Source organism: Mus caroli, chromosome 19, assembly GCF_900094665.2.
Source record: "Mus caroli chromosome 19, CAROLI_EIJ_v1.1, whole genome shotgun sequence".
NCBI lineage: Eukaryota > Metazoa > Chordata > Mammalia > Rodentia > Muridae > Mus > Mus caroli.
The window spans coordinates 41,055,840-41,069,004 of NC_034588.1; the positions used below are offsets into that span (position 1 = coordinate 41,055,840).

Sequence of the window (13,165 nt, forward strand, 5' to 3'; positions counted from 1 at the left end):
CCACAGGAGAATTCTAAAAGTAAAGGTAAAAGCTTAAGAAAGAACAAAGCAGCAGCCAGGCGTGGTGGCGCACGCCTTTAATCCAGCACTTGGGAGGCAGAGACTGGTGGATTTCTGAGTTCAAGACCAGCCTGGTCTACAAAGTGAGTTCCAGGACAGCCAGGGCTACACAGAGAAACCCTGTCTCGAAAAACCAAGAAAGAAAGAAAGAAAGAAAGAAAGAAAGAAAGAAAGAAAGAAAGAAAGAAAGAAGCAAACACACATTACACACACACACACCCCGCGCGCCTCCCTGCAAAACCCACACCATCCATCTTGAGACCATGATACCCTTTCTACTCTGGGGACTTGCAAACCTCTCTTTCATTCAGGTGTGAGAAAGCACCCAGGGGCTTCCTGTCCCCTGGAGGCAGGACATTCCAGGAAGAGGAGTGAGCATGACTTCCCAGGGACAGTTCTTCATGTACCTGTGTGCTGGGTCCATGTGGCCACCATGTGACAGTGGAGACCTGGCCTGTCCCCTAGCTAGCAGTCAGCTGATGCTGTGTTTGACTCAATGCTAGATTCCCTGCTGCCAGAGTTTAACCTCAAGTTACCCTCAGGAAGGGTAGGCGGGGTATCTGGGGTATGACTCAGCCCTTGTCATTTCTAAATTTGTTTTCTCTTAATCTCAATTCTGTCTGTAATCCCAACAAAAGGTGAGCGCATTGCTGAGACTTCCAGGCCAGCTAAGGCTCTGCTGTGAGAGTCTGTCTCAGATAAACAGCTTCAAGACAAAGAGGCTGTGGAGGAACCTCATCTGCAGATGTTTGCCCAACATGTGGGAATCCTCCTGTTCCATCCCTAGCTGTGTGTGCGTTTGTGATAGGTGTGCTAGTGACCACACACAAAAGCTCCCAGACAGTACAACCAGATCCACTTTTATTAGGAACAATCTCAATACAATCTCAATCAGTACAAGTAGGCTTCAAGAGTTGATATTAATGGAAATCATCCAAATTACACTTGGGTCACAAATTACCCCACATAAAAAGGAAAAAAAAAATCTCATTCAGGGAAGGGAAAGGTTTCCTGCAATGGTTTTCATGGCAGTGGGTAGGTAGGCTTGCACTGTGACTGGTCATATCTGTCAGTCTCTGGGAAGAGCAATGTAGACTAAACGATGGTCTCAAGAACATATATCGTTCTTTAGGAGCCTGTATGAATACCTCTGCTGAGGATCCCCAAATACTTGGTTTTAAAAAAAGCTCTAATCACCTCAGAACTGCCCTTGACGTAGTAGGTCAGTATTAATAACCCTTTTTATCAGCACTCTCGTAGAGTGATAGTTTCAGTGTGTCCTCCTGAGTTGATGCTCTGGACACTTCATTCACAATATTGAGATGTGAGACTGTCAGATACTTAGCCCAGGAGTTTCTTGGGATGATTAAAGACTTTATCTCTGGGGTGGGTTTGTTACAAGAGAAAGGATAACATAGCAATTCGGTGGCTAAGAGAGGCCTTGGCTGGAGCCACCAGCAGATGGTGGCTTTGCTAACCTTTCACACCACTTTACTGGAGCTACAGTTTCAGAGACTACACCCAGAGATTAGCAGCCCCAGTGCCAACTGCCGTCTATAACATGTTTGACAATGGTAAAGAGGACGACAATACAATCGAATACACTCAAATTACTTCCCACCAAATTTGATCATTTACCAGAAACGAATTTTCCAAAATGAAGCCTGTAAAAGATTTCTGCAAATCAATGTACTGATGATTCTCCAGCCAGCCTCTTGACTATTCCCACTCGATCTAACGGGGTCTCCGGGCTAAGGGAAGGAGTGAGGCTGGGCTCACAGGCACTACAGATTAGGAAGGAGATAAGGCACCCAAAGCTATTAGTACATTCATCTGGAAACTGTTGTAAATCCTTCTTTGAGAGGATCTGAGAGTGTCCTTTACTTAAAGACACTGGGACCTCTATGTAGCCTTGCTTTGGAGCATGGCCTGAATCAGATCTGGGGAATAAGATCAGGAGAGAAAGAAAGCAAGCTGATTTTATTGTGCATCTTATAAATCAGGCATCTGTGACCTAGAAAAGTAAAACCATCTCAAAGGCATCTCCAGGGGGCTATAGGTCAGTAGATCTACAGTGATTTTCTATGAGATTTTCTACTTCAACAAAACAGCTCAGAGCACGTGTTCAATTAACATAGGGGGGAAAAAAAAAGGCTCTGATTCTACAAGTGAACTGAGTGTTTGGCACCTTACACAGCCAGTCCTAAAAACCAGGCCTCTGGATTGGGCTGTAGGGACAAGAGATGGTTGATGGTTCTAAAATACTGATGTGATGTTTTCTTCTAGACTTTTCTATAGCACTGTTGGCCCTGGACTGTGCGACAGAGTGTTAGCTATCAGGTCTCAGTCACTTTTCATCACACACTGGCTTCAGGAAGCAGACCCTCTTCCTGAAGTGAGGTCCATTAGCACGTGCCCATGCCTCTGGTGTTTTAACAGATAAAATGGGGAACTTCTACCTTTCAGCAGCACTGTACCACTACCTGCCTGCATGGATCAGCCAACGCCACATTATCTTGCAAAGCACACAGGGAGAAGTGCATATGCGGTCTACTCCGACGCATACAGAGACAGACAGATCAACAACCAACCCTCCCTCGCATTCAGTGGTTAACTCACGGAGACAAAACAGCACTTAGCTGAGCTGTTAACTCCCAAACCAGAGAGACTTTCTGAACTGAAATGTTGCTAGAGGGTCTACCAAGCTTTCCTGAAATCACTGTGACAGAGGCACATGAGTTGGAGGTAGGGAGGATCTGGAAGCCACAGAAAGGTGGCACCTGGCTCTGCTTCCTGAAGGTACCCAGCAGTTCCACACCGAAGGATGCTGGAGGAGGAACAGGCCTGGACAGCAGCAAGTCCTGGGTGCTCTTGATACACTCAGCAACTAGCTGCCAGTCCGGGGAAAGAAAAAAGGCCAAAGAAATAAGTGGCAGAAGAAATTGGGTGGCCACAAGAGCTTCCTAGGCAGCACTAGGCAGGCTGGGTGGCCACAAAGCAAAGAAGGCATAGAAGGTTCAACACCACGGGAAGCCAAGTTTCTACTCAATCCAAGGAGGAATTTAAAGCAATGGATGGAGCCAACACCATGCGGATCCCTGGCAGATGTTCCCCAAGGGCTTCATTTGGAAATGTGCCTCTTAGCAGCGACTTACAGACGCTGTCCCTCAACCTCACTATTGCCTGCCCAGCCACGAAAGAAACTGGCAACCCAGGCAACACCTCGTGTCCTTCGATTATTTTCTAAGTGAAATAGTTTCATGTTCCAAGTGAAGATTTTGCTTATATTTTCATAGTTTCACACCATATCTGCCCCCCCCCCCCGACAAATGTCAGCTGTTTAGTTATCAGTTCTGGGCACATTGAACATGAAGACTTTTTCCATGAAGAAATCTTCAGTTACCAAAAGCTAAAACCCTCTCCCCTAGCACAGACATAACCCCCTTCACTCTGAAAATGATTTAATTATTCAAATCTCACTAATCTCTGGGGTTCAGAGGATGGACTGAAAGGAGGCATGCCAAGCAGAGAGGCCTGGGGTCTTTGGTAAGTAGGCTGTTAGATATGGCTACCTCTTCTTCTTCTCTCTCTCTCTCTCTCTCTCTCTCTCTCTCTCTCTCTCATCTTTACTTACAAACCATACCACGCATGCTAACTTTTCTCTCGAGACGAACTACTTGCTCTGTATCAAATGAAGATAATTTCTCCATTCCATCTAGCACAACCTGCAGTGAAGTTCATCAGCGGGAACTTGCTCTATCCCTAGTTTGAGGCAGCAGTCTTGAAGCTCGGAACAAGGAGGGATGTATTCAGGAGGAAGGATCAGTATTTCAGAAAGCAGAAAGGTGGCCTGGGCTTTGGAGGGTGGACGGACACATGCCAGTGGTTGGTCAGCTATTTGCCTGAACGTGGTGATGACAGAGAAGAAACAAAGATGGATGCAATGCAAACCAACAGGGACTGAGTACCATGCTCACCCTAGCATCAAAACAGCGTGCTCCTTGGCTTTGATCCTCTCTGTATAGAATGCTCAAATTTATTGTTATTATTTAAAGCTGTTGTGCAAAATTGTATTGCATTTATCATGTGTGCTTAGGAATATATAATGTCTCGTGGCATGGTTAATCCTAGCTAAATAAAATATTTATTACCTCAAAACGTGATCAAAGCTTTCTCATTTTATAAGAATACTGTACCGGAATAGGTCAAGTGCATCATTAACACTCCGATAGCAATATCCAGTTGTTAGTTAATCAACAGAATATTAAATCTCTGCCAGAAAACGTTTGGAACAGGAACTCAGAAGCCCAAAACTCAGCTACTCTTGTGACTCCCGTCTCCAGTTCTCTTAATCCTGGCTAAGACAGTGGCCTTAGAAACTTTCTTCCGGTCGTAAGCCAGGCCCAGGACAGCCATGCAGTCGATGAAGAACGTGGTTAAGTTGATGTGCCAGCGGTACTCACTGGCAGAGTAGTCGAAGGGGAAGGTGTGATGGTAGTTGTGGAAGCCCTCGCCTGCAACAGAAGCAAGAACAGTCACGGAGCTCAGTGATTGCTGCTTCCCTTCTGCACAGCTCTTAACTGTTGTGTACCTTAGACCTTGAAGAATCCCGATATTGGGGTGAATAGATGAACCCCCCAGTCTTGCATTCTAAAGCAAATAGATGCCCTAGAGGCATCTTAGGACACCAGTGACAGGGTCTGCTCACACATGGGTGTCTGGAAGCCTTGGTCAGAGGAAGTTTCTATTGTAAGAGGATGGGAGAGAAACTCGGTCTTTAATTTATAGGGTCTGAATGGAAGCGCACTGTATTTAGGAGGAGGCAAAGGGAGGTCCCTGTCACCCACCCACTGCTGGCTCACAGCAGAGCAAACTCTGAGTTTGACCCTGGGGTTCTGGAGGTGCTGGGAAAACAGAATCACTTTGATATTCTCTCTAACATCAAAGATTCTGACCATTCCTAAAAATAACATTTTGATAGAGGGAAAACAAAAACAAAAACAAAAGCCCTGGCCTGGGCAGGGCTTCTGCAGAAGGTTTACTAGCTCTTGGCAGGGCTCTGCTTTCTGAATGGACCCCAACACTAATAATATTGAACCCAAACGATCTGGCCCCCTCACGCACTGCACACATGTGTTGCACACAGACAAACATGCAGGCAAAATATCCCAACACATAATAAAACACAGCGCATAAAAATACAATTTCAAGAAAACAATTTTCTTTTAAAAATTGCTAGCTTTTACACACTTTCGAAAGGATGTTCTGAGTGAGCCCAACCCTATGTCCCTGTCTTGACATTTAACATAAAAACAGGCACTATGGTGACGAGGAGAAAAGGAGAGTGGAGATCAATGGGGAGCAACTGGAGCAGCAAGAGATACCCCAGAAATGCTCCAGGGAGTGACCAGAGACCCAGAGCATGTGACCCGAGGGAAGTAATACAAGAAGAAGATGAGAGCGATAGGAAGCAGCCAGCAGAGAACCAACAGATTTGCGATGGTGAATAACAGCAGGACAAAGGACGATATTGGCAGCCACTTGGAACTGATGGTCACAAGGAAGGCTCACTGTACAGCAACGCAGGACACACATGACTCAGTTCAGATTACTCTATTTCCATGAACCTATCAGATTTGGATAGTGTAGGGTCTGTTTCAGGATCGTTCCAAAGTAGCAGCATACAAATTGGTAACAGGTGCCAGAGAAGGGTTGAAATCATAGAATCCAAATAGGGGCAGAGCTTTAAATAGAGTTAAAAGTGCTAGCGGAATGACCGGCATGTTTGATGAGCAAAGAAAGGGGTCTCTGGGCTGTTGGCAGATGAGCAATAGATGTCATCTCTGATCATCACAGGGAAAGCCTAAGAAAGAGAGGGCTGTATGCAGGAACAGACACAGAAGGGACAGATGAAACTCTGCTCCTTCAGGGATGCTGGGGAGGAGGGATCCTCGGCATGGAGCAGAAGAGAAAATGAGCAAGAGGAGAGAGGGATGATGGAGGGAGAAAAGAGCCGGTCCTGCCGTTGACATCACCACAAGGCAGTGCATGGCCCACCCGTGTAAAAGAACCGTGTACAGTGGTGTGGAGAGATAAATACGACAAGCGCAGCAACCTGAAGGTTACTGACTAAATTATACTCTTACAGGTAACACAGCAAGGTTGTTTATGTGTGAACCACTAGGCTGGTTACTGTGATGTACTTAATGCACATCCTAGGCTATGCAGAACTACAGACCTGCCAGGGGACTCAGAGGCTCATTATAGGCAGCATTTAGACATTGTTTTACAACCTATAAACCTCTTCCCTTTTCCTTTTTACATTAAGAGCTGTTGCTTGCCAGACTCTCGTAAGGCTTCCCAATATACTCTCCCCAACCCCCAGTTTTATGGTGGAAAAACCGAACTACACAGAACTCACAAAACAGGTCCTCCTGGTTCCTCTGGTTCCTAAACAAACAACACAACCAGAAGGCCCCTAGATACGGTCCTGTCGAGGACTAGTGACTTACCCACGGCACCCAGGGAAACCAGGATATTCTCCCGGGATTGAATGTTCTTGTCGTAGGGGCGATATCCGTAGAGGTGGGCGGCACTGTTCACAAGCCAGGTGGCATTGAGCACCAGAGTGTATCGCAAGAAGGTGCTAACGAACAGGCTGTGTAGAAAAGTCTCGCCCCAGCAGTACCAGGGCACCAGCGTGGGCAGAATGAAGCACATCAACAGGAGGCCGGGCTTGTAGTACCTACATGGAGAGATCACACGCTGAGTCTGGATAGAGGACTCTCAAACCTACACAAACTGTCCCCCCCTAATTAGGCAGCGTTGTATCATTTTTACGTCAAGGGATGGGACAGACTATCAGCCAGAGGAAAGGTGATAACAAAATCTTAAGCACCGTGTTCTCTTTCTTTGGATGGGATGCACAAATGTGCCAATATTCTTCTAGGATCCCACTGGGTACAGTTTGTCTCCTGTCACTTCTATTCCTGACTACAAATCCATTACTTTTTTTTCATAGGAACATAAGGTCCTGCTGGTCAAACCAGTTGGGAATCGAATCACAACCTCACCGGCCAATTCTGCTTCCTGGGCTGTTCTCCATCAGCCTTTGAGCTCCTTCTTGCCTGTCGAGGTTTTTGGCAGAGTATGGCAAGTGTCATGCCTTCACTTCCCATCACCCTGTGGGTTTCTGTTCTGCTTCCCACTCCCCCAGAAGACACATCAAACGTCCTTGATCTTCTGCAGGTCTCTGTCACTCTATCAGCCCTCTTCCAGTCTTCATTCCCTACAAGCCAGGCCGAGGACATCCCTCAGCAGCTGTATCAGTAAGACTCCCTCGGCATCGTTCCTGTCCATCTATCTGCTCACTACTTCCCTAGCTGAAGCCTCCTGCTGGTCTAACCTGTGACTCTGGCTGTCACCTCCCTAGCTCCATCACTACTTTCACCTATCTTGAAAGTGGCTTCTTCAGAGCCCACCCGTGTCCCACGGCTGCCAGAGAATGCTTGCTTGAGTTAGTCCCCTGAAACTGACTGAATCAATACTGACTCTGTCTGTCCTGGCAGCCTGGCTCCTGTCACATGGTACATCTCACAGAGAAGGACTATGCCAGAAAGGAGCACGTCTTGACATTCCATTGCAGTCCCTGCCCACCACACTGCCAGAGCCTCTGTGTTGGTTGGATCCTGATGCTACTGCACTAGTTACATTGTACATTCACCGAGCTGTATCTCCTCCTCCTTAATCATGGTAAGCAGGCACCATCCTGCTTTATGTGGAGCTAATTAAGGCTCATTCCTTCAACCCCAAATACCCTGAAAATTCCTTGAAGGTAACCGTTCAGCCATGAGTACCAGACTAGGACCAATGTTATAGTTATTGGTTTTAGCAGGATGGCTCAGGCAGAAACATTATGCCTTGGGAACCTTTGGGATGTTGAATTGGAGATTTTAATGATTTCAAGCTTATCAATCCAGTAAATCACCTTAATTATTATTTTATACATCCTAAGAGTAAAGGTGGAATCCCTAAACCCCAGGTGCCCTGGGTTCCACCCCCAACCCCCACCCCATCCCTCACCTCCTCTGGAACATCACCAGCTTCTCAGCTTTCAAGTCAGACATGTCCAGTTTTCCGCCCTTCTCTTTGACAGCCGGGTGTTTTCGCACAAGCAGCCAACCCACGTGAGAGAAGAAGAAGCCACGGCGGGAATTGTGAGGGTCAGCGTGTGTTTCTGAGAACTTGTGGTGGGCGCGGTGATCTCGGGCCCATTCATACACATCATTCTGGAGGCACAGGAAAGAGGAACCCAGTATTGAGAAGAGATGCCCTCCTGAGACAATCCAGTGCCTAAGAGAAACTCGAAGCCCCTAGGACTGTAGCTCCAAAGGAGACCTTGGGGGCTGCTCTTTGGTATCTTTGTCCCTGGAGCTTATTTGGCAAAGCCTCAGAGCACACTGAAGGTTGTGTGTGAGGGGGCGGGGAGGAAGGTCACAGCTCTCACAAAGAACGCTGCAGTTCTTGAAGAAAGGAACTTGGAAACCTGGGGGCAGAGATGCCAAGGCAGGTGGACCCCAGGGAGTCCGGGGGGAAAGGTGCATGGGGTCCCACCCAGATGCTTTCACAGGTGACAGCCCACCCAGCCTAATTTTAAGCCAGCACGTAATTAACGAGCATGAGCCCATTTCCATGGGACCTCTGAGCTCCTCCGGGGCATTCAGGAAACTCTTCACATATTGTCAATAAATGGGAATAGTTTAGATCCTGGTTTTTCTCTTGAAAGAAGAGAAAGCCTTCGAAAGTCATCCAGTGCCCAACAGCTAAAAATTCTCCCATTCCCCCAACTCTCCTCATTTAACTAAGTCAACTTTCATACCTGACCTAGCCCACCCAGCAGTCTCTGCAAGAACAAGGTTCACCAGGCCAACCTTTCAGAGTCAGTTAAGTGGTGGGTAACAACGGGGTTCCCCTGTATAACCCTGGCTGTCCTGGAACTCACTCTGTAGACCAGGCTGGCCTTGAACTCAGAAATCCGCCTGCCTCTGCCTCCCACTTGCTGGGATTAAAGGCGTGTGCCACCACCGCCCGGCTAAAGCGCACCTTTAATCCCAGTACTGTGAAGGCAGAGGCCAGCCTGATCTACATAGTAAATTCCAGGCCAGCCAGGGCTACTCAGTGAGATCTTATCTCAGAGAACAAAAATCAGTGTGATAATGATAATATCCACCAATATGTCTATGATGAATTAATGGGTTAACTTATGACAAGTGCCCGGCACAGCCGGCGCTATAGAATTCCCAATTCTGTGACATATCACTGTTAGTTCCATTGTGGTGACATCCCATGATGGTCACAGGAAAGTTTGAGTTGACTCTCCAGTAAGCGTCTAGGGACACAGGGTCAGTGCATGGATCCTGCAGCAGGACCCTTTAGGCAAACACACGGTGTGATATCATATTGGTCCTGAACCTGTTTTACTTGAGATGAGTCCAGGAAACCAAAAAAAGGCAGTCAGTGGTGGTCCTTATAATTCCTCCCTAGATGCTGATCCCCCACGGCTCACTCAGATCATCCTGGGGATGGAGACACAGCCACAGCACTCGCTTCTTACCTGGAACGCCATGGTGTTGGCAATGATGAGGAAGATCCGCAGGGGCAGCCGTGCCTTGTAAGTTCTGTGGCTCCACAGGCGATGAGCGCCGGCTGTGATGCCCAGAGCACTGATCATGTAGTAGAAAATCGCTGCAAGACAAGACAGTGGGAGACTCACCAACAGGCACATTTCAGGAGTGGAAGTTGCCAAGGCGCCTTCCCTGATGCCAGTGTTCTTTGGTTTTGGGGTGAGGGTCTGTTTTTCACGGAACCGTAAGAATCCCTTGGTCTCTCAGGCTTAGTAGCTTTTGCTCCTCAAATGGGCAGAGCTGCCAACTCTTCCAGCAGAGCCCAGGGCCACAAATGGGAGCCTTGTGAAAAACAGCAGATGTATCAATCTGAACATGGAGCAGTTTAGGGAAACCCTGAGTTGTAGGGGACATTCGAGGGATGCAGCTGACACAGTCACATTTAAATACGACAGAAGGGACTGTGGCCCACATCAGCCCTGAAGAGTCCTGCTTACAGTTCTAAGTGACCTTAAGATTCTTAGGCTAGGGAGATGGCTCAGCAGTCAAGTGCACTGACAGCTCTTCCAGAGGTCATGAGTTCAATTTCCAGCAACCACAGGGTGACTCACAACCATCTGTAATGGGATCTGATGCCCTTTTCTGGTGTGTCTCAAGACGACGACAGTTTCTTCATATACATAAAATAAATCAATAATTTTTACAAAAGATTCTCATATACTTGCTACATACTTTAAACAGGGTACCATGAATACTGTATTTAACCCTGGAACTCTGAACAGCAGAGAAAAACCTGAGTTCAAGGCCAGCCTGGTCCTCAGAGTTCCAGAACACTCAGGGACACACAGACAAACCCTGTCTCAAAAACAAACAAACAAAACCAACCCCCCCATAAACTCCATCTACTTTCCAGTACAGGAAGTATCTCCCAGGTCTGAACAGGGCTACACAATTAGCAAACTAGGAACCCAGTGCCACAACATTTTCCTGATTCATCATCTTCTAGGCATGCAGGCTTATAGGTTACTAATTTCTATCTTGAATGGATAAAGAGGTCCTTTGCATCCCCAGCTCTTCTCTGGCCAGCACTCACAGGCTGGGACAGAGGCTCTGGTAGACACCGCTTTCATGACTAAGAAGCAACAACAACAACAACAGATCCTCAGAAGCCATCGACTTTTGTTGCAGTCAAGAGACATTATGCAAGACACTGCATAATGTCTATGTCCTGTAGCGGAGACAGAAAACCTCCTAAGCAGCTTCCTGTGCACCCCCATTTCCCTCTTCCAGAGTCCTTGTGAGCCAGTCAGTGTCTGTCATCCAAAGTAAATTCTAGCCACATTCTCTCAGAGATGATGTCTGCTACCCACGGTCATGTGGCAATCTGATGGTCTTACGTACCGGATCTGACCACACTGTACCAGAGCTCCTCAGAAAACCACTAGCAATCAAGGGGAAGAAAGAGAAGGTTTGGGGCAACATAGAAGTCCTCAACTTTACACCAAGGATGCATACGTGTTGGGTTCATGCTGTAGATGACCCAGGCACAATCTAGACCACATATGTCAACAGGGGAATTGGGACAAGGACACAGGCACACTGGGATATTCTACTCAAACCTCATCACACCCCATCCCCTGAACTATCATGTCCACCTGTTGCTAAAGGAACATCTGAAGAGTTATTGTAAGCAGCGGGCGAGATCCGTGGTGGCCTTTAATTCCAGTACTTGGGAGGCAGAGGCAGTCAGATCTCTGTGAGTTGAAGGCCAGCCTGGTGTACAGCGAGACACTGTCTCAAAAAAAAAGAGGGGGAGGGTAGGCGGGAGAAGTGGGCTGGAGACTCTTTGGTCTTGAGCGTTATCAGAGATCTCTTCAGAACTGGGTTCTTTTGCCGAGTTAACAAAGAGAATAAAGGGGCTCTGGAAATGGCTTTCTCAAGATAAAGGCCGGGAAGTGGGGTAGCTAGCCTAAGAACAGAACCCCGCTAACCCCCAACAAAGCACTGTTGCTCTACTTGTGACGTGGAAAAACAGCGGATCCTCTCAGATCTAGGTCATCTGGACAACTTCTAAGAGGACACTCCCAGGATCAAATTTAACTACTTAGAAGACCTATGAGGCCCAGGCCAGAAGAGTTAATACCTGGCTAACTATCCCTTTCCCAACCTTATGCTCTGAGAGAGCTGCCACAAAGTACCCACAGCTATTACTGCTCCAGAGAAACCTGCCATGTCTTAAGGAGAGGGGACCTCTCAGAGAGACAGACCCTCCTGCTCCTCCTTCCCAACTCAGGTTTCATGGACAGAAAAACGATGTAAAGCTCAAATGTATCCCAGAGGTGGCCCAGACTCAGTGAATCCCCGAGGAGCTGAATTAGGGACAGGGCTGCTAAAAGTCCATTCTCTGCCAAGGAGGGGTCACCAGGGCAGGAGGACTGGACTTCCGAACGCTTTGGGTCCTTAGCACTTCATGGTCTCAGGGGACACAGCAAGAGCAGGCTAGATGTGGGAATGGAACCAGGACCTTATTTCATTCTTTGAACATGCTGCTGATTAGCAGGTGCCGCGCCCTGGAGCGCCCTGGAGAATGACCTGGCGCAGAACACCCACCTGGAGACTGGGTGCTGTAGAAACCTGCATCATCTTTCCCCAAGGCAAACCAGCTGGGTCTAGTCAGAGTTTGGAGTCAGAAGAGTGGTGTGGAAATCACTGCCTTTTGTCCCTTTCTTTTCAAGGACTGCTCTGGTACAGTGTCCTTGGGGTCTGTTCCCTGCCCTGGCTGAAGAGTAGTCCACAATTGTCCCTGACTAGCACGGGATCCCCATGCCTCTCAGGTAGGGCTGGGTTCTCTTGGGTCAGGTGGGGCCAGGATGCGCAGCTAAGCAAGCGTCTCACACAGGAAAGCTTGTTCAGAGAAAGTTGCTTCTCTGCCTCAGGTACATCCCTCCCAGCCCCCTGCACAGGGACTCAGTATTCATGTTAAGTCCCACAAGGAACCAGGAAAAAAAAAAAAAAGGCTGGGGGAATCTAAACAGAGTGGCCACTGCCTTGGGTCAGAGGCTACCTTATTAAAGAGCAAAGAGAAATCTGAGGCACTGGCCCAAGACAAGGGGCGCTGCTCACCGAAGAGGCAGGTGTAGACCTTGCAGGAGGGAACCAGTGTGATCCCGTACAGGCCTCCCAAGTGCAGCAGGGACATGAGAATGATGTTCCTCCAGACGTACTCCAGCTTGGGCGGGGGTCCCTCCTCATCCTGATAGGTGGGGTCGTGTATATCTTCTTTCATTTCAGGACGGATGTCTTCTTCCAGGTGGAGGGGCACCGTCTTCACCTTCTCTCGTCCATTCTGCAGGCTTCCGGAGGGAGGCGCAGTGATGGTGGTGGTGGTCGTGTAAGAACTGGAGATCTGCAAAGAAAAGTTCAGTCGGGGGGAGGCCGATCTGTGGCGTTCTCTCTCTCTCTCTCTCTCTCTCTCTCTCTCT

The 13,165-nt window shown here is 48.0% G+C and overlaps 1 protein-coding gene across 1 annotated transcript in view; it reads right to left on the reverse strand.

The window, feature by feature from the left end:
* Nucleotides 1–899: 899 nt before the first annotated feature.
* The window catches only part of LOC110285282 (acyl-CoA desaturase 1), a 13,295-nt gene continuing 1,029 nt past the window's right edge, over nucleotides 900–13,165 (reverse strand). The window contains exons 2-6 of the mRNA XM_021151327.2: nucleotides 12,807–13,089; nucleotides 9,674–9,804; nucleotides 8,143–8,348; nucleotides 6,573–6,805; nucleotides 900–4,574 (exon numbers count right to left, since the gene is read on the reverse strand). Coding sequence (XP_021006986.1) covers nucleotides 4,375–4,574; nucleotides 6,573–6,805; nucleotides 8,143–8,348; nucleotides 9,674–9,804; nucleotides 12,807–13,089 — 1,053 coding nt within the window. The 3' untranslated portion in view covers nucleotides 900–4,374. The remainder of the gene's footprint in view (nucleotides 4,575–6,572; nucleotides 6,806–8,142; nucleotides 8,349–9,673; nucleotides 9,805–12,806; nucleotides 13,090–13,165) is intronic.